General features: G+C 44.1%; 1 protein-coding gene across 1 annotated transcript in view; it reads left to right on the top strand.

Moving 5' to 3' along the window:
* LOC149865137 (vasoactive intestinal polypeptide receptor 1-like) overlaps positions 1–27,450 on the top strand; it is a 44,818-nt gene that overhangs the window by 11,029 nt on the left and 6,339 nt on the right. Inside the window, exons 2-11 of the mRNA XM_090049825.1 lie at positions 11,347–11,446; positions 13,392–13,499; positions 14,594–14,703; positions 16,071–16,168; positions 18,319–18,451; positions 19,076–19,229; positions 21,655–21,715; positions 24,173–24,242; positions 25,886–25,977; positions 26,846–26,975. Of these exons, the coding sequence (XP_089905951.1) occupies positions 11,347–11,446; positions 13,392–13,499; positions 14,594–14,703; positions 16,071–16,168; positions 18,319–18,451; positions 19,076–19,229; positions 21,655–21,715; positions 24,173–24,242; positions 25,886–25,977; positions 26,846–26,975 (1,056 nt within the window). The remainder of the gene's footprint in view (positions 1–11,346; positions 11,447–13,391; positions 13,500–14,593; positions 14,704–16,070; positions 16,169–18,318; positions 18,452–19,075; positions 19,230–21,654; positions 21,716–24,172; positions 24,243–25,885; positions 25,978–26,845; positions 26,976–27,450) is intronic.

The raw sequence follows: 27,450 nt of genomic DNA, 5'->3' as shown, positions 1-27,450 counted from the left end.
GGCTGCGCCGGCTCCAGCTGAAGATGCTAAGTTTGTTCTGGCTGCTGCTGCCCCTGGTAAGTGCCCTGCAGCCAGGGAGGGATGGGGCAGGGGCAGGGGCAGGAGGGCACTTGGCTCTGGGACCTGCACACGCATCTGCATGGAAGGGGACAAGCAGGCTGCTGTGGCACATCTGGATCTTCCAGGTCAGGCGGCTGCTAGCTCCTGGGATGCAGACATGAGAACTCGGATAGCCTTGGAGGTAGGCAAGGAAGGCAAGGAAAGAGTTCAGGGGGCAAAAGCCAAAGAGTTTTGCTTTGCCAAGCAGAGTTCCCCAGCCCCAAACTTCCCCAGCCTGAGATTTTGCATAAGGCAGATGCAAATCTTCAGGTGACTTGTATCAGGGAGAGCATCTGTGTCATAGGTTCTCAGAGGGAGACAGGCAATATCCTCCCCGTATACTGATGCTTCCTTGCTAAATGCAGCTACCTTGAGCAGTATGAAGCCCAAGGCTTCACTTTATGGAGTTTTATCTGTGCACACTGCAAGCAGGAGATGTCGCTGTTGCTGGGGAAGGCAGGATCAGACTGCTTTCATTCAACTAAGGCCAGGTAGCAAGAACAGTGAGGGTAGCAGTGGCACTTGGGGTCCCTAGTGGGCTTGGATGGCTCACATTGAAGTCCCTATAACTATAGCTTTGCTGCTGTTGTCACCTCCGCCCGGCAGATTAAAGGTGGCTCAGATATGCCTACCCTGACTGCAGTCCTTGCTGCAAATTGCTCTGTGGACATGCCCAAAATGCCAGAATAGTTTGCACTTTCTATGGGGCCAGTCAGGAATCAGTAACCCCGTTCTGCACAGACTTCTGGACTCAGGTCTGTATCTGTAAATCCTCGGTTCCAAGTTCAAATATCCCATTGCACATCAGTGCTGATGACCAAGAGGTCTAATGCTTTTCTGGGCAGGGTAGAATAGACCGCACAGAGCTCTAGGCTTTCATTGATAAGCTGCCTCTGGTACCCGAGCCTGGTGTTTGAAGACTAACCGGGGCGTCTACATCACACTGTGGTGTAGGCTTAAAATGAATGCTTCGTATACATCCATTTTCTACTTCTTATAACAGACAGCACCGAACCTAACATATGTATCAGATGGAAAGACATGACCAACATTGATAAGTAGGTACCACTTGTGGCACCAGATTCTGACTCGCATCGGAGCCTCAGATGTACTTTTGATGAGCATTATTCATCTTTCACATCCCGTACTAGGCTTGACAAGAAACAATGGAGACGAAGCAGAAACGTTGGCAGACCCCCCCCCAAATCCAAATCATGTTGAGAAAAAGCAGAAAGCAAATGGTGGGAGGATTATCCCAGCAGGGATTTTTTCAATATAGAGTTGTGCAGAAGAGACAATAGACTCGAAGCCTCAGTCATGCAAAATGAAAACTTCTTTTGTGGTCTCGGGATCCCTACACTCCCTTTGTCTTCAGTTGGAGTTCATTTGCTTTTATGTTCCTAGGATGCTCAGCACTACTCAGCATTCATTCCCTTACAGAGCGGGCTCTTGATGATGGTAAAGTTACTCCTTATTTGTAGGGCGGCAGCTTTGAGAAATTCAAGCAACCCATTCTGTGGGCACTATTTGAATACCCAGTGACAGACACTGTCTTCCCCTGTAAGCACTTTACAGTCCGGATAGACAAAGGGCAGGAAAAAAACCAGAGGAACAACCCAATGAAATGACTTTCCCAAAGAAACACAGCAGGACGAAGACAGAGTCAGGGCTAAACCCCACATTTTTTGATTCCTAAGCCAGTATTTGATTCACTGAGCTACTCCTGCGTCCCTAGCCAAAAAACGCTTTGCATGGTTACTAAGCAAAGAATTCTGTTTGAATCAGTTGAAGGAAGGTAATTATAGAAATGAGAAGGGATCATTACTGAATCCGAAGGTAGGATTGGTATTGCATTTCTTGGAAAGATAGACACGACTGGGGCATGCTCCTCCAGAGGGACAGACTAAATTCTTGCCCGGGTCTAATCGTCCTTCCGTTGTACACCTCACACTTCCCTCCACGTAGGACTGTGGATGCACAAAGAATATGAGCGCAAGCCCTTAGTGTAAAGTTACACGAGCCCCTTGACAGTAGAAACCAATCCCAGAGATGGCGAGTACAGTGTGCTAGATGGCACGATGGAGCTCTGGTTAATAATGATTTTTTGAAGCGCCAGTGAAAATTCAATAGTCTACTTATTTTAGTACCAAACAAATGGATTCTATCTCTTTTTTCTTTTCCAAGGAAATGTATGTAAAATGTATGCTTATACTATATATACACAGGGTATACTGATACGTCTGTATTTCCAAATACACAATGCTTGTGCGTGTCTGCATGAATGTATATATATCTGTGAGCAGACATGGGTAGATAGATGGATACAGTCTGCTACGGTCGAGAACCATTGCAGCATTGCACCAACCTTTAAAAAAACAATCTTTAAAAAGGGACTTCTATAATGAAGCCTGCAAGGCAGTCAGTGAATCAGCTTGTCTTACTCCACAGGTAATCAAGTGAAGAAAAGAGGAAACACATTGACAATGCCCCCTAGCCTGTCATGTTCAGTCAAAAAGACTCCCAAAATAACCTAATTAACACACTGAAGAGGATGACTGGAAATGTGTGGTTACATAAGGGCATAGGGTGTATTCTGGATCGAGTACATGTAAGACATTGCAAGTGGAGCCATTGTTTAGTAACTTTCCGGCTAGCAAGTAAATGGGATTTTAAAACAAGCCCTGTTATCTCAGTGCCTACATTTTATGAGAGCCAAGAGTAAGTGGATGGTTTGGGTGAGTTTGGACTGTACGGGACCATTCCCCATTTAAAACCCAGATTTGAGAGTTGGAACTCGTTTCTTACTCTAGAAATGCTCAGCTAGTTTTCATGGTTTTCCTTTCCTGGGCTTTAAGCACCGAGCTCTGTCTTTTTTTGCAAATTCCAAAGCAAACCAAAGCAAAGCACCTGCATCTGGGACTCGAAGTCAGCAAATTTTCAAGGTCACTCATGTTTCCATTAAAAAGAGATCTAGAGCAGGTGCAGACTTCCGGCTCATACATACCATTCCCCAGCCGGTATTACCAATACTGTTTGTACCCAGCCCACCACGGTGAGTCAGTTTGAAGACTGTAAGAACAACTCAGCCCCGGCACTAGGGCAACATCTGTGCTTGTGTAAATTGGTTTATTATTACTGTTCCACTTGAGTGGGATGGTTTAGTAGGGGGCAATCCTGCCTTGAGTAGGGGGATGGACTAGATGAACACCTGAGGTCCCTTCCAGTCTTATAATCCTATTTGCATTACTGTGGTGCCTAGCAAACCTGTAGTGATGGACCAAAAGTCCACTTTGCTAAGCATGATGACAACTCAGAGCAGAAGGATAGTCACTGCCCCACAGAGCTTATAATTTAAGTATAAGAGAAGACTGAGGATGCAGAGAGATGGCGAGCACAAGGAAATAATTAGACACCATTGGTCATAGGTTATTAGGAGCCTAACTGCTGAAAAGATAATGCTGGGGCAAACTTTGGACTTTGTCAGAAATTCTTGTAGATGGTAGTTAAGAGGTTATTGGATATTTTTCCAGTGGTAATATGCTAATGAGGAGATGATGTCATGTTCACCCTCCCCCTGCCCCATTCACAGTTTTAAAATACCCCAAGGGTAACTACTGTACATACAAAGAAAGATTATTAAGCAAAGATTCAGAATGAGGTCCTCGCCTCTGTAGACAGTGGCTGGTGCAAAGGGTGAGCACAGGGTAAGGGGATCTGAAAGCCCTAATTTCACTGCAGGGAGGATTTCCCTGGTGCAAGCATTGTGCACCTGAGCCATCAAGTTCTTCCCCAAGGACCCTTTTGTGAGTCTGGATCGGTATTTTTACCATTAGAGTAGCTCCAGGAAACTGATATAATTTCAGAAGGGCTTCAGGATACTAGGGAGCACAGACCAGGAGAGGGCTGATGTATCTTCAGGGGTGGAGGGAGTTGCCTGGCCTGGGGTGGGCTGAGGGTAAGGTGAGCAGCTGGGCTTCCTCAGACCCAGGGCTGCACTGGGAACACATATAGGACTTTGTGAGATTGGGTTAACCCTTTCTTAGATTGTACTAAACCAATCTCAGTCTAAATTCATACATCTACTGAGGTGGATGAACGATTTGGGTGTGATTAAAGCCCTCTGCACCCCAGTACAGCTAGGCATTTAGATCAACCTACCCCTGGTTAAGTCAGTCTAAACATAACAGAGTCTAAATATAACACCTGTACCATTCATGAATTCCCCTAAATTGCTCCATGTGTATACTGAGAGGATACTGGGAGTATTGGAGTTAGTGACTGGGAGTATACTGGGAGTATAGTGGGAGTATTGGAGTTATGGTATACTGGGAGTATTGGAGTTATAGTATACTGGGGGTATTGGAGTTATGGTATGCTGGGAGTATTGGAGGTAGTGACTGGGAGTATACTGGGAGTATTGGAGTTATGGTATACTGGGAGTACTGGAGTTAGTGACTGGGGGTATACTGGGAGTACTGGAGTTATAGTATAGTGGGGGTATTGGAGTTATGGTATGCTGGGAGTATTGGAGGTAGTGACTGGGAGTATACTGGGAGTATTGGAGTTATGGTATACTGGGGGTACTGGAGTTATGGTATACTGGGAGTACTGGAGTTAGTGACCGGGAGTATACTGGGAGTATTGGAGTTATGGTATGCTGGGAGTATTGGAGTTAGTGACTGGGAGTATACTGGGAGTATTGGAGTTATGGTATACTGGGAGTACTGGAGTTAGTGACTGGGGGTATACTGGGAGTACTGGAGTTATAGTATAGTGGGGGTATTGGAGTTATGGTATGCTGGGAGTATTGGAGGTAGTGACTGGGAGTATACTGGGAGTATTGGAGTTATGGTATACTGGGAGTATTGGAGTTATGGTATACTGGGAGTACTGGAGTTAGTGACCGGGAGTATACTGGGAGTATTGGAGTTATGGTATGCTGGGAGTATTGGAGGTAGTGACTGGGAGTATACTGGGAGTATTGGAGTTATGGTATACTGGGAGTACTGGAGTTAGTGACTGGGGGTATACTGGGAGTACTGGAGTTATAGTATAGTGGGGGTATTGGAGTTATGGTATGCTGGGAGTATTGGAGGTAGTGACTGGGAGTATACTGGGAGTATTGGAGTTATGGTATACTGGGGGTATTGGAGTTATGGTATACTGGGAGTACTGGAGTTAGTGACTGGGAGTATACTGGGAGTATTGGAGTTATGGTATGCTGGGAGTATTGGAGTTAGTGACTGGGAGTATACTGGGAGTATTGGAGTTATGGTATACTGGGAGTACTGGAGTTAGTGACTGGGGGTATACTGGGAGTACTGGAGTTATAGTATAGTGGGGGTATTGGAGTTATGGTATGCTGGGAGTATTGGAGGTAGTGACTGGGAGTATACTGGGAGTATTGGAGTTATGGTATGCTGGGAGTATTGGAGTTAGTGACTGGGAGTATACTGGGAGTATTGGAGTTATGGTATACTGGGAGTACTGGAGTTAGTGACTGGGGGTATACTGGGAGTATTGGAGTTATAGTATAGTGGGGGTATTGGAGTTATGGTATGCTGGGAGTATTGGAGGTAGTGACTGGGAGTATACTGGGAGTATTGGAGTTATGGTATACTGGGGGTACTGGAGTTATGGTATACTGGGAGTACTGGAGTTAGTGACCGGGAGTATACTGGGAGTATTGGAGTTATGGTATGCTGGGAGTATTGGAGTTAGTGACTGGGAGTATACTGGGAGTATTGGAGTTATGGTATACTGGGAGTACTGGAGTTAGTGACTGGGGGTATACTGGGAGTATTGGAGTTATAGTATAGTGGGGGTATTGGAGTTATGGTATGCTGGGAGTATTGGAGGTAGTGACTGGGAGTATACTGGGAGTATTGGAGTTATGGTATACTGGGAGTATTGGAGTTATGGTATACTGGGAGTACTGGAGTTAGTGACCGGGAGTATACTGGGAGTATTGGAGTTATGGTATGCTGGGAGTATTGGAGGTAGTGACTGGGAGTATACTGGGAGTATTGGAGTTATGGTATACTGGGAGTACTGGAGTTAGTGACTGGGGGTATACTGGGAGTACTGGAGTTATAGTATAGTGGGGGTATTGGAGTTATGGTATGCTGGGAGTATTGGAGGTAGTGACTGGGAGTATACTGGGAGTATTGGAGTTATGGTATACTGGGGGTATTGGAGTTATGGTATACTGGGAGTACTGGAGTTAGTGACTGGGAGTATACTGGGAGTATTGGAGTTATGGTATGCTGGGAGTATTGGAGGTAGTGACTGGGAGTATACTGGGAGTATTGGAGTTATGGTATACTGGGAGTACTGGAGTTAGTGACTGGGGGTATACTGGGAGTACTGGAGTTATAGTATAGTGGGGGTATTGGAGTTATGGTATGCTGGGAGTATTGGAGGTAGTGACTGGGAGTATACTGGGAGTATTGGAGTTATGGTATACTGGGGGTATTGGAGTTATGGTATACTGGGAGTACTGGAGTTAGAGTGACTGGGGGTATACTGGGAGTATTGGAGTTATAGTATATTTGGGGTATTGGAGTTATGGTATACTGGGAGTACTGGAGTTAGTGACTGGGGGTATACTGGGAGTACTGGAGTTATAGTATATTTGGGGTATTGGAGTTATGGTATGCTGGGAGTACTGGAGTTAGAGTGACTGGGGGTATACTGGAAGTATTGGAGGTATAGTATACTGAGAGTATTGGAGTGTGAGTGACTACAGGCCACGTGGGAGGGGCTGAGATGAGTGGAACCTGACCGTGGTCTGAGCTTAATCCAAAACCACACCAAAGTGAAAAAAACTGGTCAGATCTGCATGGGCTGTGATTTTTTTTTTGCCTTTCTCTTCAGTGGGGGGCATGGTTTTCTTCCTGGCATCATCTTGAGTGTATTTTAACAACCAGCAGATGCAAAGCATTGACCATGCCCTCATCACCCTGCTTTTCTACTTGTGGGCAAGGTAGGGTGTTTGTGGTGTTTTAGGGTATTGTGTCTGGGGGTTGTACAAGAGGGTTGCTCGTGCCATTTTAGTAACCTGTGCAGCATAGTTTAGGCAGGAAGTATTCTGCCATGAGCTGGGGGTTGGCCTAGGTGACCTCTTGAGGTGTCTTCCAGCCTTATGTTTCTGAGATTCTCTGATGCTGGGACTGCCATTGACTTCAGAGATCTACAGTGAGAGCTCCTCCCCAGGGGTGCTCATCATGTTACAGAAAGAGGTTGGAAAGGATTGTGCAGGATGAAAAAAATGCAATCCTGAACAATGTCCTACTTCTTGGAGAACTCATGAAAATGAGCTATAGAAGGAGCGGTTGTGCTTGGACTTCTCTGGCCAGTGCACTAAAGAAAATACCCCAGTAAAGCAATTAGGAAAACATAGGGGCTAAAAGATGTCTCACAATATAAAATAAACTCAATTTATGTAGTGCAGTGCTTTCGCTGTCTCAGAACACCATGCAGGGTTTAATCCTCCAAGGAAGTGACCGCTGTATGCTATAGACGGTACACAGCCATGGTGTAAGGATGCGGTACAAGGTCCTCAGAGCTCATTCAGAGGGACAGAGAAATTCAGATGCCCAGGCAGAGAATATGTAGATATGTTCAGGTGAGATCTGAAAGTATATGGGAGGTGAAAGCACACAGATGACTTGAGATAAAGGACCAGTAGGGAACAGCACTGTAAAATATATTCACACCTAGTGATTTATGGATTTGGTGGAGAAATTACTGTGCGAGGGTTTCTGGGCTGTGCTAAGTAGGTGGTCAGATTGGATAGTTGTAACGATCCCTTCTGGACTTAGCAGCAATGCATTTATTCAGTGAATTTAATTCTTTCTTCCCTAGGTAACTAATTGGGGACAGACTTTAATTATTGCAAATGTCTTCCTGACTCTTGAATCACTCTAGGGTGCATTTTCCAAAAGTGCTGGTGGCACTGTAAAGGGGCCTGGCTTTCCAAGAGCAGACAGACTCTCCCTGCCTTTTTCCAAGTGTCAAGGGAGTTTTAATGAGCAAACATTGTCAGGATCTTTTTTTGAGGCTTTACCAAAATAACAATGCTTCCAGCACTCTGGCAGTCCCTGAGTCATTACTTTTGGGTGGGCGGCACTTTTGAGGAAAGGCGGCAAACACCTTCTGGACATGCACGTCCTTCTTGGCCGATCTCCCTTCCAAGTATTTGCTGGGTTTGACATTCCTCATTTCAAGGTATCAGAAAGGATTGTAGCCCAAGGGAGCCACTGCTTGTGATCTTCCTGTTACGGTGCAGATGAGCAGGTGATCTGGCATCCTAGCGAAAAAAAAAAAAAAGGAGGAAGGAGAGGGTTCCTATCATATCCCTTTTTATTTGTATAATACTGGAATCATCTTTGCTACCAGCTTTTTGGTGTTATGATGATGACTGATAAGCCAGGTTCAGCCAGATATTAGCCCAGGGTTTCTCTTGCCCCTGGGCTAACGTCCTTGGGATTCACTGAACCTCACACCCTGAGCAGGAAGCTTGGACTAGCTATCAGGGAATGCTAAACACAAGGGTCTGTCTTAAATCCTCCACCATTTGGAAACAGAAAAACCCCAATGGGAGTTGAAGGGAGGTGCCTATGTCAGCTCACATTCACAGCCCCAAATTCACTTCTGGCCTTAAACAACTAAATTGTGGCAATCAAAGAGGAGCAGGGGTTTCTCTTTTTATATAATAATCCCTTGATGGGTAAAGCCGTCCCCCAAAGGGTAGGGTATGTGGGTTCTAGGCCTATTTTTGTCTCAGGGGGCACATCTACACACGCAGTGAATTTAAATCAATAAACTCCAGCTCAGTTTGTGCCAAATCAATAAACTCCGGCACAGTTTGCGCCAAATTATTGCTCCCGAGGGCTGCGTTTGAACATCCTAGAGGTTGATAGGTGATGGTGAACAGGAAATATATACTGCCCCAGCTCATCTCCCAATGTACATCAGCACACCTCCTACAACAGGGGGGTGCTAGTTTGTGTCAGCTGATGACCTGCCGTGGTGTGCAATACACTGCCAGCCTTCAGAAAATGTGACTTGACTTTTCTGAAACTTCTTCATGATGAGGCAAGAATTCCTGGGGATGGTGTCTTTTCATGGGCTGACGTTAAGGGTGCCTAGACATCGGCCGGCTTTCGGGTACCACCGCGGGCTTCCTCAGGCCTGAAGAAGAAAACTTGCCTGTGTCTATCATAGATGCTTCCCTGCGTGTAGCCCAGCCATGCTGTTGGTCCAATAAGGGGCATCACCTGCAAGAAGTCTTGCCTCTCCCATGTTTCTTGCACCATCACCTGAACACTGCCTTCTTCATAATGCCATTTTTACCTGCTGAGAGCCAGCATCAGTGGACTGAAAAGTGAACTCACGTTGCTGTCTGCCCTGTTTTCAAGCCATATCAAGTCATTTCCCATGTTTGCGCCTTCCATGTCCTTCTACCCATGGGTGGATCCAGGGTCATGGGGACAGGGGTGCGGCCACAGCCCCTTTGGCAGTGCGGCATAAGCGCAGTGGAGAGCGCTCGCTTACTGTACATGCGCCACATAGCCATGCTCTCTCACTGCGACCCTGGAAGCCAGTGAAGCAGTAGCAGAGCCCGGGGTGAGACCTGCCGCTGTTTGTCGAAAAAACCTCCCAACAAAATGTTACAGACATTAGAAGCAGCAAAGAAATCAGCTTGTTTGCAGCCAAACAGCTCCATGTGCTCTTTTAATTTAAATGGGCTTCCGTTATAATCATCCTGTTAAGGCTGCTAATACTGTTAGTTTGTGGTGTCAGCATGGAGCAAAATTCAATTTATTTTGCCATATAAAAACTGGAGAAGCAGCATTGTGTTCAGCCTTGAACGGTAGCAATTCAGAAGCGGGTTCCTTTTGTTGAACAACAGGAAATACTATTTTAAGGACCTGTTTAGGAGGTCTTTTTTGTGTATTTAAGGTTACCCGCAGCTGGAGTATAATTGAAGAAAACGAAAAGAAAAAGAAACCCTTCTTCTCACACGTCTTCGTTTGTGCTTTATGTTAATGTAAATTTAGAAGAGGAGAGGGATTAAATGAGAGATGCTCCAGTGCTGCAGATTTGAAGGGGGTATAGCTAAAATAAGGCCACAATGTAGGTTTCTTAAAGGACTTTTAAAGGTGAAATGCCATTCATATGTTCTAGGTGTACATTATTCTTCATTTTTAGCAGTCTACAGAGCAGTAAATAGATTAAAAGTAGGATTCAGTTTTCTCAGAAAGTCGCATTTCTGGCCGACAAGATCCCATAAAAGAAACGCTTGTCAGCTGGTCCTAATTCTGTCAGTCAACTTCCTATGCTATAAAAAAATAGACATGTAGAAGTTATTTCTGAATTTAGAAAGCAAAAGGTAACAACAGTTTAAGAAGCTCATGAAAACCCTTCCACATGTGTTTTACAGCTCACCTGCTGAATAATGCGAGCCACAAATATCAGACACACACACACTCAGCCAGCAGGACCTCGCACCACGGCCTTTCATTTATTGGCTGACTGTTGTTGACTCTTTATATCACACCACTACCAAAAGGCTACAAATAAAACCGGGAACCTGTTGTATTAAAATCCCAGGCAGAAGGTCAGATCCTGTCCAAAACAGCTTCCAGTCTAAATTAAAGGGTGTGTTTTTCCAACTCTAAGTCTAGATTCTTAAATACCATTCTGGGCAGTTTAGGGATAGAGCTGAGTGAATAAGGTTTTTTTTTTTTGGATCGGTACCAAAAAAACAGAAAATACGAGAAAAATCATGTGTCGATTGAACTAAAACGGTGTTCTCGTCAAAAAAAAAAATTAAAAAAAAAAAGCTCACCTTTCTGATTCAACTCAAAGCTTTTGTGTTTAATTCAGAATAAAAATATTTTAATTTGTTTTGGGGCTATCCAGGCCTTTTTTCTTGAAGTCGGTTTTCTACCAAGAAATGCCATTTCAAAATGAGGAGCTGAGCTGGTTTGCAATGATCAAAGTAGGACATTTTGACATCTGCAGAGTGACAAAAAAAATCATTTTGAAAATGTTAAAATGAAACGTTTTGAAATTTTCAAAATTCCCCTTCCCCCCAGTCTTTTTGGCCCAGCAAGTTACTTTTTTCTTGATTAAAAAAAAACAAAATGACCCAACCTGCATTAAGCATATAATCACAGGAAATAATCATTAACATCTGAATCAAGTAATGACCCATTTCTATTTTTTTTTTTGATTCAGGTTGCATCTATCCATCCAGAATGCAGGATATTCCAGCAGGTGGTAAAAGATGAAGCTCTATGTTTACAGAAAAATGAATCAATTTTACCAGATTTTGAAGGTAAGAGACCTAGGACTAATGATACCAATCATGACAAAGTTGGGTCTTCATATAGCTTTCAGTGACATTAGACACATAAGCAAGCGTGGCTTTCCTGAGCCAAGAGAAATTTTCCCATCGCTTAGGATCAGAAAAGAATTTGTGCGTTGAAGAATATGGGGTTTTTTTGTCTTTTGATTGATTAATGTCAATCAGTATTCACATGCATTGAGATTTTTCTAAGTATAATTGAAAATGGAACTTTATAGCTAACAAAAACAATTCTTCCCCAGTATTATATAAAGACTAAAACAAGGTATTAAGCATCAAGATTTCTTAATGTGCCTGACTAGGGATTTGGAAAGCTTTAGTTTTCAGACCATCCAACCCGAGACACTTTAAAGAGACCCAGTTTCTAGCAGGATGGATTCCCCAGACTTTCTTAAAACCAGACCTCTCATACGTGTAACAGGTTGGGTACAATCAAATAGCAATCCTGAGCCACATCTGAAAATTTTGCATTTCAAGTTAATTTTATTGCCTCAGAACTCAATAAAAGCTTTCTTAGGAGCTTTTTTGGGCAGTGGAGAGAAGGAAAGCCCAGGGGTTAGGGTGCTAATGAGAGATTTGGCAAAGTCATTGAAAGTCACTCTCAAATTTTGCACCTTTCTGGCATTAACGTGCATCTGATTAGTATCTGCCTAGAATGCAGGGGCCGGTTTTTATAGTTAGTGTTTCATAGATGCCAACATGCCTGGGATTTTTCTGCAGTCAACACGTCATGACCATTGTAAGGTTTCTTGGGAAATACGTGAGGTTGTTCCTGCATGCCTTAGATGAAATCTTCGCCCCATTAAAGTCAAAGACAGAACTCCCATGGTTTTTAACTGGTCAGGATTTCACCTTTTGCATCATTTCCTTCAAATCAGCTAAGGTAGAGCTGATACAGGATACGATGATGAAACAACAGGCCTATATAGCTAAATTTGACAATATAGCTAAATTTAACTATATAGCTAAATTTGCCACTTACCTGACCTGTACGAAACCTATGGGTGGGAAAGCTGCCGAAGTGCTAATTATTACTGTCAACACTTTTCTGCTCTTGTTGCCTTGTGTTGTTTTACCGACTGAAAAAATCTCTCCCTTTTCAAAGTCGATGCTGGTTTTAAGTTGTATGTTTGAAAGTTTCTCAGAAAAGAAATGGTGCAGCTCAGATGCTAAATTCTCTCTATATAAAGGCTTTAGTCCATCTGTCTGTGTGTCTGTCTGTCTGTCCGTAACGCTCTTGGGGGCACGGCTCCAGCCAGTGCTGCATCAAGAATGCATGTCAAGAATGATGGGCAAGGCATGGCTCCAGTGGGCATAGAGTGGCGGTGGGGGGAGGGAGGGAGACGAGGGAGGGTGGGTGGTACGGGGCCAGACATGGAGTGGTGGGGGGTAGTGTGGAGCCAGATGCAGAGCAGCCGAGGGTGGGGGTGGCACGGGGCTGGATGCAAAGCGGCGGCAGCATGGGGTGGTGGGTGACAGCAAGCTCCCCCCCTGCCCATTCTGGGGAGGTGGTGGTGGTGTGGGGTGGTGGTGCTCCGTCCCCGCCCCTCTCCCCCTCATTATTCTTGTTGGGAATTTCACTAGTATATATATAAGACTGTGCATGTGGCAGTAAAGCAGGAAAGCACCTTGCCTTTGTACAGCTGCGATGGAGTTAGCAGGAGACCATACCACTGAGAATCTAGGGGAAGACAGAATTGCAGAGCTCATGAGAAAGACATGGAAAGTCTTCTTGGAAACCAGGTCAGAGCATTGGGAAATGCCACATCCTGCATGGGCAAACAAGGTTCTTTGAGAAAATCTGATATTTTTTGTCAAGCCAACTAAAATACTTGGAAAAATTTGTCTTTGCAAGCTTTTGGGTACAAAACATCCTGCACGTGCCTTTTTGACTATGGATGTGGTGTCTCGGTAGGATGTCCAGGAGATTGGGATGGTCTAAGTTGCTGGCCCAAAGCTACTTTTGGGGAGGTGGTGAAAGTGGCCTGCCCAGGTTTTTTTGAAGAAATCACCAATATACATGGTAAGAATTGTTTTCCCCCTTATTCTTCATATTCCTTCCTATTTTAAAACCAGATTATAATATCTATGATACCCAAGGTTATTATACTTCATGCATCAGGGTGTTAGAACAGGGCATACTCTCTCATGGTATAGATGACCACTGGGCACACTTTGGAGATTTTCTCTGAAGTGCTAGTTTTCAAATGTTGTTGGCCATGCACTCCTTGACCTGCAAACTATTGCTGCTTGTACTCCCTGCACTGGATGTGTTTCTGCATGTTCAGTGTTGACACATGGGAATGCCAGTAATAACTGTGCATTGACCAATAAGGACTCTGGCAGATAAAACACTTAAGGCATAATTAGTATTTTCATCATGCCTTAAATAGGAACCTGGCCACATGTTCAGGAAATAAATGGTGCCACAAAATGGGAAACCAGCCACAAAAATATTACACAAAAAACATGTAAACTGAATGTTTGGCTGGTTAGGAGCTCACTGTGGCCGGTTCAAGTCCCAGTATGGTCCCAGATCCAGATGACAGTGAGCTGATTGTTGGGCACCCGGCTTTCAGCTTGCTAGTGCAGGGGGAGCCTGGGATCATGGCAACTGGGGTATGATTTGGATCTGATCCCTGATCCCAAAATCGCAGATCACATATTCTGCCATGCATGTGATTGTTGGGATCAGGGATCAGATCCCATGGCACCTTTAAATGAACATCTGTTAGTGACATAAGAAGCTCTGTTGCCATTATTAAAATTCAGGTGCATACCCCTGGGAAAAGTCCTACCTATCCCCGGGGGGACATGAACTTCAGTTTGAGAAACAGAAGGTAAAATCATTTCCCAACATAGATACGCTGTAACATTCAGGATTAAATTTGGATTTGAATACATTTTGTTTCAATTTAATTTGAACTATAAAGACCGAAATGGGGGGGTTTTGCATAACTTCCATATCATTCACTCTGATATGAGAAGTGTGAAAAATCAACATAAACATCTAAGTGAGGACATAAAATCAGTCTCAAAATTTGGCAATGGGAACAATCGGTTTCTTCTCAGTATTAAAGGAAATGCATCATTCCCTGGTATGTTTTACTGTTGCAGGTTTCCTGCAGAGAAATTGTACGCAAGAAGCCTATTGGTCAGAACCGTTTCCACCGTACTCTGTCGCTTGCGGATTTGATGAAGGTGCTAGTAAAGGGCCTGAAGATCAGGTCAGTACTGCCACCTAACTGTCTGCTTCTAGGCACGCCCAGAGGTGTTTGAGTCATGAGCATCTCAAATCTACACCCTGCCAAGACCCTGCAAACTACGTATTCGTCCTTCCGTGTCACCTGATGAGCTCAGTCCTCTTGGAAATCGACTTTGACTTCCTGGCTTTTCATGAAACATGGCAGTAGCAGTTGACAGTGTTGCCCCACTATTTTATCCAACAGCTAAGTGGTTACAATGCTTCCAAGGAGTCAGAAATGTGGGTTCAGTTCTCTGTCCTGTCTGGGTCTGAATCAATACTTGTGGGTCTCAGAGGATCTGTACCCACCAACCTATAGGTCTTTTTTGGGGGGTGAGAAGTGCTTTGAGTCTCTCCTGTTTGAAGTCTTTGCACTTTGCCTAAAAGATCTGGGCCTTATTGCAAGGTGCTGAAGATCTGTGATATGTTTTATGACCATAGCTCCCATCAGCTTGAGCAGAATTTGGAAGAATTCTTCCCCTTGGAGGACATGGCCCTTATTATACAGATTAGAGAAAAGCTATAACTAGGCACCTTCATCCAAATACCCACAAAATGTCCTAGTTCAGATAGAGCCCATGTGCAATACACCTGTGTTTTGTTATTGTAAAAACTTGCAGCACAGGTTTTATATTTGCAAAGATAAACTGAGATTAAAATATCAATCACAGTACTAAGCTCTTATAGCACATGATTCACGGTTCACAGGCAGTTGTTTGGCATCTTCATAAAGCGTACATTGGGTCTGTATAGAGCATCCACATACATCTACAACACTTCATAAATGGGGGTAAGGATCACTATTAAAACAGTTTGAAAAATAGGAAGGTGTCATCCTCTTCTACCCCAAGAAGTGTTTTTGCTTTGGTTTGGTTTCGTTCAGCTCGGTTTGGGTTTTTTGACAGAAGCTCCAAATTTTCCAAGGAAAGCAGACACTTTGCGTACAAAAAAAAAGATTAGCTGAAAACCCAATTTTCTATTGAAAACCATTTGGGAGAGAGCATTTTTCAGTCGGGGCTAAATATCCGCCTTCTACAGGTTAGAAATTGAATCTCAGAGAAGCAAAGTGACTTCCCTGAGATAACCCAGTAGGTGAGTAGTACAACCAGGTCTTGAACCTACAACTCCTGAGTTAAACCCAAAGTCTAGTACCCCATTTGCAGAAAGGCATTTTGAGGAGATAAAATGAAGCATATTATCTACCAGATGAGGTGGCTAGGGTGATCTTCATGGTCAAAGCTGAACGAAAACGTATTGCTTGTACGTTTTTTCCAAGGAAAATCCTGCCTTGGTAAAATGGGGCTAAATGCTGCATTTCCATCTATACCTGTCTATGTTCTCTTCTCATAGAAATCATATTATTCTGCAGTTTGGCACGTCTATACTGCCGGCTATGCGACCTCGCTAACTTCTCTCATCACAGCTCTCCTGGTCTTTGCTGCCTTCAGGTAACCCCTTAGTCTTTTAAGGTGTTTTGAGATAAATCAGTCTCATTCTACCCCTTTCATCCTTTGCTAACCAAAAGCAAGTTTTATAATCATGTTAAGACACCTGTCGTAGATGCTATATTTCTACCCATGATCGTCAATCCTCCCCCACTTGTGCTGTGACATTTTCCTGCTGACTCTAATACACAAGACCTGACTGAGGTTTTTTTTAATCTTTTTTTCCTGCTTTGATGTATTTTTTTTAATGCTAGAGGTTATGTCAATGCAATAAAATCACCTTTCAGTTAATATAGGGTAACTATTTCCCCCCCCCCATTTGACTAAGGTATTCTCTATCAGCTGTAGCAGAGAACATTTCAGGGCTCTCTGTTACTTTAAGAGGAGAAGCAGCCCTGCCAGGGAGCTTTGCAAGGAAGGCAGGGGGCAGCAGCTGCTGGTTGCTGGGCCAGCAGGGATAATAAAGCAATTAGCCACCAGCCCAGGTAGTCACCTGACCAGATGTAGGCAGGGCCCTGATTGCATATAAAGCCGGGGCTTGAGGTAGCCTGGCTAGCTACCAGGTTAGGAGCTCCTGCCCAGGAGAAGAACTCAGGGGCACTGGTCATACTGCTTTGCTGCTTACAGGGAGACTTAGGCCCCAGGAGCTCACAAGAAACCAGGCTGGGATGTATGCAGGGCCAAGAATGAAAGGTGGTTGGCCCTTTTAAAAGGGTCAAGGGCTGCTCTTATTGTTTTGTTTGTTATAGCCCAGAGCCTTATGTTATGTTACTATTTCTGCAGGTGGACTAAGGCCTGCGGGCAGCCTTCCTATGTATTATAAATACTATCAAGGTGTGGCAAGCGAGACAGGAGGGCGCCCTAGGGGCAGAGTGAGGCACAGTCTCGAAGCCACCAGGGGTTGTCATGGCCACCCCTAGGACCTCACCATTTCATACAGCATGGTACCCTTGAAGGCTTCAACCTCCAGTCATTCAAATCGATTGGCTCTCCTCAAAGAAGCCTGTAACTGCCACTAAAGATCATGGGAGCAATGCACAAGGACTGAGGGAGGAAAAAGTCATAGAATCATAGAAAATTAGGTTTGGGAGGGGCCAATTAGAGTTGGAAGGGGTCATCTATTCTAACCCCTTGATCAAAGCAGGACCAGCACCAGCTAGATCATTCCAGCCATGGTCTTGTTGAGTTGGGCCTTAAAAATCGCCAGGGATGGAGATTCTACAAGCTATCTAGGTAGCCCATTCCAGTGCTTCACCACCCTTGTAGTGAGAGAGTTTTTCCTAACATCCATCTTAAATTTCCCTTGCTTCTTGTTCTTATATGTGCTGATTTGGGATGCTAGAAAGTAGAAACCTTTATTTCTAGGCCATTAATACAAATGCAGTCCTGGTTAATAACAACGGGAAGTTACTACTGGGTCTCAACACAGTAGCCTGAGCAATAGAAACCCAATCCAGTGACCCTTGGAATAAGTGAGGAGAGGTGAGGCCTTTCCATGCAGTCCCCCAGGTTTGAATCAATCCCCAAGTTGTCTAACTGGATAGGAATGTGCAGTGCAGCTATACTCCCATAAGAGGTACTGATTGGTATCATCAGTGGTAATCTCTATAGAGAAGCCATGGGGAAAAGGGCACTGAGCTACTCTGATGCCCCCAGAAGCAGCTTTCAATATTGAGATGCACAATCAGGGTAGTATAGGGTCATGTTGCTCTTCTGGCCCTTATCACTCCTTTGCAATGCACCACCCACTCAGTGGGTGCTCTGGCTCCTTCATCTTGCATATGTAGGGTAATGAATTAGGTGCAGGCTTGCTTAACAAAGTTGGATGTTTTAATTCAAGGAATAGACACTGATAGTTTTAGATCCAGCAGTCCCAAACCCAATTCCTACTGTGAGGAACGCCCTTCACAAAGCACGGCATTACAGATTGAAGCTCTCATTCTCCAGGATTGTCAATATTCTAGACATTAAGTCTCCCTCTGTTTTCAAAGACGACCTCCCACCTTGTGCTAACTATCTCCTTAAATACAGCTACTGTAGTTATATGCCACGGGGCGGGGGAGGGGTTAGGCTGAATTTATTTTAATTTGGGGTTCTGATGGAGCAGGCTAAACTTTTGAGGACTGGCTTTCTTGTTCCTTTTGCCATTTCAGAAAATTCCACTGTACACGTAATTTTATCCACATGCACCTCTTTGTTTCCTTCATTTTGAGAGCCACTGCTGTTTTCACCAAAGATGCTGTCCTGTTTGCAGATGAAAACATGGACCACTGCCTTATGTCAACGGTACCTATCTTTTCTTCCCTATGTTTCTTTTGATGCTTGGTCTTTATTTGGGAAGGAGACATGGATATTTCTTAGTTTGGCCCAATAGTTTGGTTCTGGGGAATGAGTGCATGCTTTGGGGGGAATGGTTCTGAATTAATATAGGCAATCATATCACAAACACAAAGAACTCAGAAGGTCAAAGGTCCACCTGAGCTTACCAAATCTTAGGCCTAATGTGGTTAAGGCATGCCAGTATCTGTTGCTTGCAGCAACAAAGGAGTGATGTGGCTCATATCAAATCCCACTGCCTTGGACTTCCCAGGCCAAAAAGGTAGGAGCCATTTACAGCTGGGTCAGTTAGAGGTGGCCTTTATCATGGCTGAAGCAAGACTCACATTCATGTATCTGGAGCAGAGAGAGTCCTGAGCTGTTCTACCCCTGCCCCTAGAGAAAGAAATGCCAAAGCCCACCTTGGCCAGAGAAATGCCGAAGTCCAATACCAATTTCAAGGGGTTTTGGAGCCTTGCCCTATGCAAGCTCATATTCATTTCAAGTCAAAATTCTCCAGCTTTGCTCAGGGCCTGAAAAACCACATATTCAAGAGACTGGAAGTAATGTTCTCCTCTTCCCATGTGTTTCTAGGTTGCATGTAAGGTGGCTGTGGCATTCTTTCAGTTCAGCATTTTAGCCAACTTCTTCTGGCTCCTGGTAGAAGGGATATACCTGCAAACGTTGCTTCTGTTGACCTTTGTTTCTGACAAACAGTATGTGTGGTGGTTCATTTTGGCTGGCTGGGGTTAGTACAATCCTTCCTTTTATTGTATGCTTGCCTCGCATTTATTTCCAGAGCAATGCAAGAAATAGCTCATGAAATGCCTTTTTCGGTTGAAAATGTCTTACAAGATAGCAAGAGTTTAAAAAAAATTGCAAATATATTTTTTCCAATTTTATTAAAACATTCCCAATTTTTTGGAAAAAAAATATTTCCGTCAGGTTTTGCAGCACATCCATGGGGTAGATGAGTATCATTATTTCTAAAAGCTGCACTGAGGGAGTTGTTTCAGACTGCAGAAATAATGGTACCGCGGGTTCAGCATTCCAAAGCAGAAGCGCCCAAATGTAATGGACACTTAAAATGTTTGGTCTCAGGGGAAAAATTTTGGCCTCGATTAAGTCAATGCGAGCTTTTCATTCTCTTCCAGTAGAGGCAGGATTTGACAAAAGGTGCCAGATCTTGTCCTGAATCTAAGATGTTTAAGTGGGACTTGCACAGCGTGTACGCATCCCAGGCACTAAACATGATTCTACTCTACCCTGGGTAGAAGTCACAAAGCCAAGAAGATTCCCTCTACATCTGCATTTTGACCTCCCTAGGCTGCTATCCCTGCTTATCATGCAAGCTCAGAAGCAATTTTGAATGTCCAACTAGATGTCTAACTCCCCCTCAGGTGTCTGGGAAGGGTAGAGGCTCCACCTTAAGCCCTCTATTCTTTAGATGGAGAACCCCTGCTGGGCTGAAGCTGAGATCACGAATGCATCAAGGAGAAGAACCCACTTTTGCCCAGTTGTGTCTTTGGCTCTTTCCTGTGAACTGGGGTATCTGGAGTCTAGCTCCTCCTGCCCTCGTTCCTGCTCAGCGCAGGCCAAACCTGGCAATGAAGGGCGGGAATCTTCCTACAAGGACCTACCACCACTGATCTCAATACCTCTGTCTCCAATATGTGATGGAGCATCATGGAAGTGGTGGTATAAACAGGCCGTTAGAAACAGAACTGGATCTAGGACTCGGTGCTTAACCCTGGAAGCCCAGTATTTAAAACATTTCCACTGAGAATCCCCATTTGAAAATCTGCATAAGCCTCAGTTCCCTGACCTGCTTGTACACACTACAGTGGTTTAATTTGGTTTAGTACTTCCTAAATTTCCACCATTTCCATTTAGGGAGAATTAAACAAAACTAACCCCCCCCCCCGGGTTTAATTTGGTTTAGTACTTCCTAAATTTCCACCATTTCCATTTAGGGAGAATTAAACAAAACTAACCCCCGCCCCCCGGGTGTGTACACAAGGGTGATGACCCTCTCCAGCGGCAGGGTGGCGTGGGTGTGTGCGCTGCTGGTGGGTCCCTCCCAAGCAGAGTTGTGGGAGAGGCAGGTAAGCTCTAGCACCCTGGCACTGTCCCCGGCACCTTCCTGCCACCTTCCCACTGTTTGGGACTGCCTGGGACTGGCTGGCTTGCCCCTGCGGTGGAGCGGCAAGGCGGCAGGAGGGTGGCTCGGTGTGCTGGTGGCGGGAGAAGGCAGCGGGGATGGTGCACGGCACGCTGAAATCCCACCAAGTCCTGAGCACATTGGCTTCCAGCACTGCGTGCACTGTTACGCTTTGTGAGATAGCAAACCAAAACACGTCAGAGGTGTTTTATCTTGCTATATTACAAAGTCATTTAAAGCGGAATACGCTACTGAGCATGCAAACAGCAACGCCATTTAAGCGGTTCAAAAGGGCATTTAAGCTGCTTTAAAGGCCAATTTTGTGGTGTGTACAAAGGCCCCTGATCAGTAAATAAGAGGAAACAAGAGGTACTGTTCTCTTAAGGTCTTTCTGAGGCCTGATGAACTAAGGCTTGTAAATAGCCATCTAAAAGCGAACAAAGATGAAAGAGGTGGGACTAAAAAGTGCAGTCTTATGTTATAGTTCTAACCCATTGGAGAGAGGGTTAGAGAGCATGTGCCAGTTAAGCTGGCTACTGTGTACAGTCATGAGTCTTTATCCCAGATAAATAACCTCTCCTGTCTGCTCTACTGAGAGCTCCATTGCCAAAGGACTGGAACGATCTACCCAGAACATTCTAGAACTAAAATACTTATAGCTAAACCCTTGTGAGTGATTCGTTGCGCCATACGAAAGCTTGTCATTCATCCCCAAATCTTCCTCTGTCTCTTTCTCCGTGGCCCTCTATCCCTCTTCTAATCTCCGGTTAAAATAGATTTTGGTTCTTGTTTTGTTTTCTCATTTCCTTATACACCTCGATTTCATTAGCCTTTTATTGAACTGGTAAGCAAAAGTTTTCATTAATTCACTGCGAGATCATCTGACACCTTTGCCAGGAATTTATTGTCATACCTCGTTGGCCACTTCATAGCTCTGTTAAGCAGTGTGGCTATCGTGTACCTGGACTACCTTGTGCAAAGTGAAACCATATATTTGTTTCAATTCTTTTAGGGGCTCCCACTGTTGTGATGTCTGCTTGGATTGTAACCAGAATCTACAGAGAAAATACAGGGTGAGCCAGAAGCATGGTTGGGATGGGAGAGCATCCTGTTTTGCATATTAAATTGCATTCATCAGCAGGGAAACACTGAAGCGATGAAAATTTAAGCTTAAGATTGTGCATCATTTATATTTAAAATGTAGAAATTGGCACATTAGCTAATTGGTTTTAAAAAGCCTTCCACTTTCGATTTACGTACCCGCAGTTCTGCAAACTCAGACGCTTTTGTCATAAATCTCACCATTTTTATTTTTCCTAAAGCCCAAGCTCCTGGAATCGTAATAGTGGAAGCAAGCCTCTGCTTCCATTCAGAAACAGAAGGGTTAATCTTGCCCAGAGCTGCACAGAAAAGTTTGAAAAAAACAAACCAAGTGCCCACCCCCCCAACGGCTAATTTTTTTTAAAAAGCAGAACACTAATAAAAATAGCCCAATAATTATTATTGTTGAAAAACCACAGTGTGTAAGTTGGTCATAGATTCTGGGGAACCAGTATGAAATTTGGGTAGCTGGTCTCAAATTTATGTAGTATTTGGTGTTGGGAATGGGATCTCTGAGCTCTTGAGTTTGTACTATTATGCTCTGTGTTTTAACTGTGTGAGATCTAGGACTCCTCTCTCTGCCCTTTCACACACCTCACTGTTCTTGATTAAAGGACTTTGTATTCTTGCCAGACCTGTCTCCTGGAACAATCTTCCTTTAGCTTTCAGCGTCAGGCTTTTTTCATAGGGGCAGCATCACAGCGTGCATGCTTCTCAACACCTCCCTACTATATTTCAGCTACAACGACCCATTGCTGGACGTGACATAATAGCAAAATGTTTCATCTCCTTGGCCCTTCATTTATTTACCATGTTTTCTTGCATACAAAACTATAATACGCACCTTGTTTTTGAAAGGCAGAATAAAGAACCAAAAAAAAAAAGGATTTTTCCAGAGTTCTGGCTGCATAGAGCAGGGACAGAGCTTGAGCTTCAGCTGACTCACCCTCCCTTCCCTGCTCAACTCAGGCTGAAACCCTAGCTGCTCCTCAAGACTGGTCTCCATTGGCAGGTCTGTGATTTTGAAATGAGCTAAAGAGATGTGCAGTAGAAGGAGAGAGTACCAAGAGCAGCTAGCAGAAAACAAGATTGCCTTAAGAAAGGCTAGCATGGTAAGTGTAATACTGAGACCATTAAAAAGGAGAGATGATCATTAACGCCTGTAGAGCGCAAAACAGTAGGCTCCCTCAGCTGCCCGAAGAGTAATAGCACAGATGCTGTACTGTGGAACAGGAATTAAACCAGGTCACTTCTACTGCAGGCAGAAGATCAGCTTCCTTGATCAATACATGCACTCCAGCTTTGGAGGTCTGATTTGGGGGAAAAAGGTACATGGTGTTTGAGCTAATACACTTATTAATAAGGAGCCACATATGAAGGTCTAATGGTCCTAAACTGCTGGAAGACCATTTTAGACTGGGCATTAGGAAAAACTTCTTTACCGTCTGAGTCTCCAGAGTCTTGAACAGACTCCGCCCCAGAAGTGGTGCAAGCACCTACCCTGGATACGTTCAAGAAACACTTGGATGCTGATCTTGCTGGGGTGATCTGACCCCAGCTGCCTTCCCGCCCTTTGGGCAGGGGGCTGGACCTGATGATCAGATGAGGTCCCTTCCAGCCCTAATGTCTCTGAAATCTGTGAAGCAGAGATTTGCCTGGAGCTGAACTACTAAAGAGGTGTGAGATAGTAATGATTTCTCCTCAGCCAGTCCAATTAGGCTCCATGCTGCCAGTGTAGAAGTGATAGGCTGTACAGCATGTGGCCTGCAGTGATCTATCAGCATCATTCATTTTCATTCACGTTGCACAGTGCTGTGAATGGTAGTATGCATCCTCATTTCAGTTCTTCATCCATCTTCTTTTAGTGTGCATTTGTTTAGTGCAGGGGTGGGCAAAATGCGGCCCACCGGCTGGATGTGGCCCGCCCGTCCATTCTATCCGGCTTGCGGGACCCCTAAAAAATTTAGAAAATTAATATTAATCTGCCCTGGGCTGCCTGCCATGTGGCCCTCGATGGCTCCAAAACTCAGTAAGTGGCCCTCCGCCTGAAATAATTGCCCGCCCCTGCTTTAGTGCATGCTTCTTCTGGGTCATCTCAAGAGTGAGAGGAATGTTTTTACCCCGTACATCCTTGCCTTGGTAGGTGAGGCGGGGTGCAGAGGGTGGAGGAAGACAACCAAACAACTGCAAGACAAGCTGACAACACAAATCCCTACAATCTTGCAGTTCTTCCTCTTGCTAAATGACCTTTCCTTGCACTGGGCCGTATTTAGGAGGAACGCTGGAGGATCTTTTGGGCGATACTTTTAAGTTGCTCGTGTCATTAGTTAAGGACATTGACTTCTTGTAGCACAACTTGGATTGTTTAATGTTCAAAAGGAAAAAAAAATTGAGGGGGTTCATTTGAGCCCTTTGGCTTCCTCTTTCAGATGCTGGGATGACGACGAGAATGGGATGGTGTTATGGATCATCCAGGGACCCATCCTACTAACTATATTAGTGAGTCTTACCTCTCGGGGGGGCTAAATGCTTTGAAAAATGAAAGCCAAGCCTGTCTTTTCCCAGTAAGACAGGAATGCGGGGCTAATGTGGCATTTGCTGTTTTGAAGTTTCAGAGGCTGGAAATTGTTGCTCAGCTCTTGCTGTCTTGCAAATGGAAGACAGATGAGCACCAGGTGGATTGCAACTCTCAGACAAACCGTGGGGCAAATCATTGTCCCGGTTCCTCGGCTTCAGCAGAGCAATAACACAAGCAAATCATGCGGATACAAAGGCAGCTCATGTAGGCACCAGTGCAGGGTCTCACGAGGAGAGGATACAAGGTGAATTACTAAAGGTTAAAGCAAGGAATATGCTGAGATGAAGCCATTCTTAAATGCTCTATGCATGAGCATTGGTTGCACTTCTTCCAGTACAGGAGAGTTTGGCGTTGAGGGCTTATTCTTACCTTTGGTACTCAGATTCAATTTATACAGTACATAGACAAAACCATCTGCTTGGCACATTCTGTATTCATGTGTCTGAAGACACAATATGCCTCCTAACAGAGACACGGGATTCCCAATTGGCACGTCCAGTACTACTGATAATACAGGCCATCGTAGTACAGGGCTGTGATGTACATAGCTATTGTTCTTTTATATATCTACTGCTTCTCTTTCTCCCTCCAAATTGCTGAAGAACAAGTTTCCTCTCCCCAGACACTTTAGAGCCTCTTCTCCATTATTTTTTTCTTGTGAACTTTGGAATCGAATCTTTAGGATCAATGTTAAAAATGATCCCTTGTTCACATAAGTAAGACGCTTGGATGTTTGACTATCCCTGGGAGTTAGGTTGGAAAATTTGAGAAAGGACCTCCTTGAATCTTTATGCTCCTAAAATACATTTAAAGATCTAGCTCCTACTGACTTGAAATCATGTTTCAGAATATGGTTTGGCAGAACAGTGTGGAATTGGCCAGTATTTTCAATTGCAGCACCCAACTATTAGTGCCTAAAACCATAATTGGGTATCTAGATCCAACTGGCTTGATTTTGGCTTTGAGTAACTAAGCTCCAAACAAAGTTACTGTAGAAGCTCAGCATCACCAAAAATGTGCTTTATACCAATGCAAGAAAAAAAACCAAAAACGGTGGATGCAAAAATTATCCGGAAAAAAAAACAGGTGTGAACCACCCCAGTGTCAGTTGTGTGTTGCGCACTCAGATTTATCTTGAGGTAGAAATTCTTGATTGGTGATTTTCTGCTCCCCTGCCCCTCCGGTGTCTGTATGCTGTAATAGCACTTACTGGAATAACTGGCTATTTCTTCACTCTGGATTTTATGCCACTGTGCAAAATGGAGTAATTTATGTCACTGTGCAAAACGGATATACATTACCCTAGAGTAAATGTGTTTTGCATCCAGGTTCTCAAGCCATGTTTTATTTCGTTGCCTTGAAAAAAAGGATTTGTCTGCTGAATTTAATTCGACTTGGAAAATGTCGTGCCTATCATTGGCTTGAGTTCACATGAATTGAGTGGCAGGTTCTCAGTGGCAGTTGTTATAGCTCCTTGGTCTTCGCTAGATCTGTGTGATGTGACACCATTTGAAACCCAGGCCCGAATGCTAGGAAGTTGAGTAGTTTCATCTTGTCTTTTCAGGTTAACTTCATTATATTTGTAAATGTGATCAGGATTCTAGTACAGAAATTAAAAACGCCTGAGGTTGGAGGCAGCCACTCCAGCCACTTTGTGTAAGTAATGCTATTTCCTTCTATTCTCTCTCTTGGGATTTGTTTTAAAGTGCAGCTTACTGAGAGGCGCAACATGGGCTCCTTTTCACTAGCGGGGGAGCGGTGGCCAGAAAGGAAATCCAAAGTATAGTCCCCTTCTCATTTCCAAGGTATGCATGGGTAAACGATGCTCTTGTTTTTTGGGTGAAACCTAAGACTCCAATACAAAGTCCTTTTGGTGCTAGGTCACCAATCAAGTTCAAGTGAAAGTCCATCTGGTAAAAAACTATAAACGGGATAATACTTCTTTACAGGTTCATTCTAAGTCACCTAAGCTAGCCACTTCTTGCCTAGTTCGCTGGAGTTTAATGAGCTCAAAATTATATTCTTTCCAGACACACAACTCCTCCCGTTCTGCTTTCATTTCCTTTGCAAACCTAACAGGCCCATCCGGAGAGACTCTGACACCTCTGAAGGATATGTCCCAGGGCAGCTAGTGGCTCAATGGCTTGATAGAGCTACAGCAACTTGGCTCTTGCCCAAATGATACCAAATGCATGTTTGATGTTCTCTATGGAATGAGTTAGTGATCTACATCCATTTTGTAATGGATAGATGGCTATACCAGAAGACCAGCCTTATAAGTAGCACTGACTTGGCACCCACACCAGCTGTTGCAGGAGAGAGAAAAAAGATGGCAAAATCAGACAGAGTGAATGTCCCCGTTGTGACTAAAGATAGTTCATTGTGTCCTTCTGACAGATCCTGACTTGCACGAGAAAGGATAGCTCCGGTCTAATTCTGTCCGGTTCATGCGTTTTATTGACACACATTTGCACGTGCAGTATTGTAAAAGTGTGTTCTCTGTGTGATGCTTTTTGTTTTCTAGGAGACTAGCTAAATCCACGCTACTTCTGATCCCACTCTTTGGAGTACACTATATCGTATTTGCTTTTTTCCCAGAAAGCACTGGATTGGAAGCTAGACTTTATATGGAGCTAGGCTTGGGCTCCTTTCAGGTATGACAAAGGAAGTATTAATAATATTTGCCACTTTTATCAGCCCTCCCTAGCATGACTGAACATCTTATTTGGTGTCATAAGAAGATAAGCAAATGGATTAGAGAGCCGCATGAAACTCCTTCCAGACAACAGTAATAATAGACGTTTAGGAGAAATACCTAAAAGATATGGTGGAATAATACCAGCCGTTATCCTTTACTAATAGTGCATCCACCTATTATTGTCAGTGTTTATATGTCATGCTTGTGGTTAGACAAGCAGCTATTTCTAAATGCTTAAGAAGCAACTTTGGACAGGACTGCTTGCTCCATCCTCTCTTCTTGCTAAATAGGTCCAGCTTCTCCTTGAGAAGTTGAGCTTGCTGTTTTTATTGCTTGGAGACTGTCTGACTCTCATGATCTCATGATGGAAATTATCTTTAAATCTGGAAGCTGAATCTCAAAGTAGAAGGAGGTATCCCGTGGGGTTCCCC

The sequence above is a fragment of the Crocodylus siamensis genome, chromosome 5 (assembly GCF_052110815.1).
Source record: "Crocodylus siamensis isolate JL-2025a chromosome 5, ASM5211081v1, whole genome shotgun sequence".
Taxonomy (NCBI): domain Eukaryota; kingdom Metazoa; phylum Chordata; order Crocodylia; family Crocodylidae; genus Crocodylus; species Crocodylus siamensis.
This window is presented reverse-complemented; position numbering and strand designations above follow the sequence as displayed.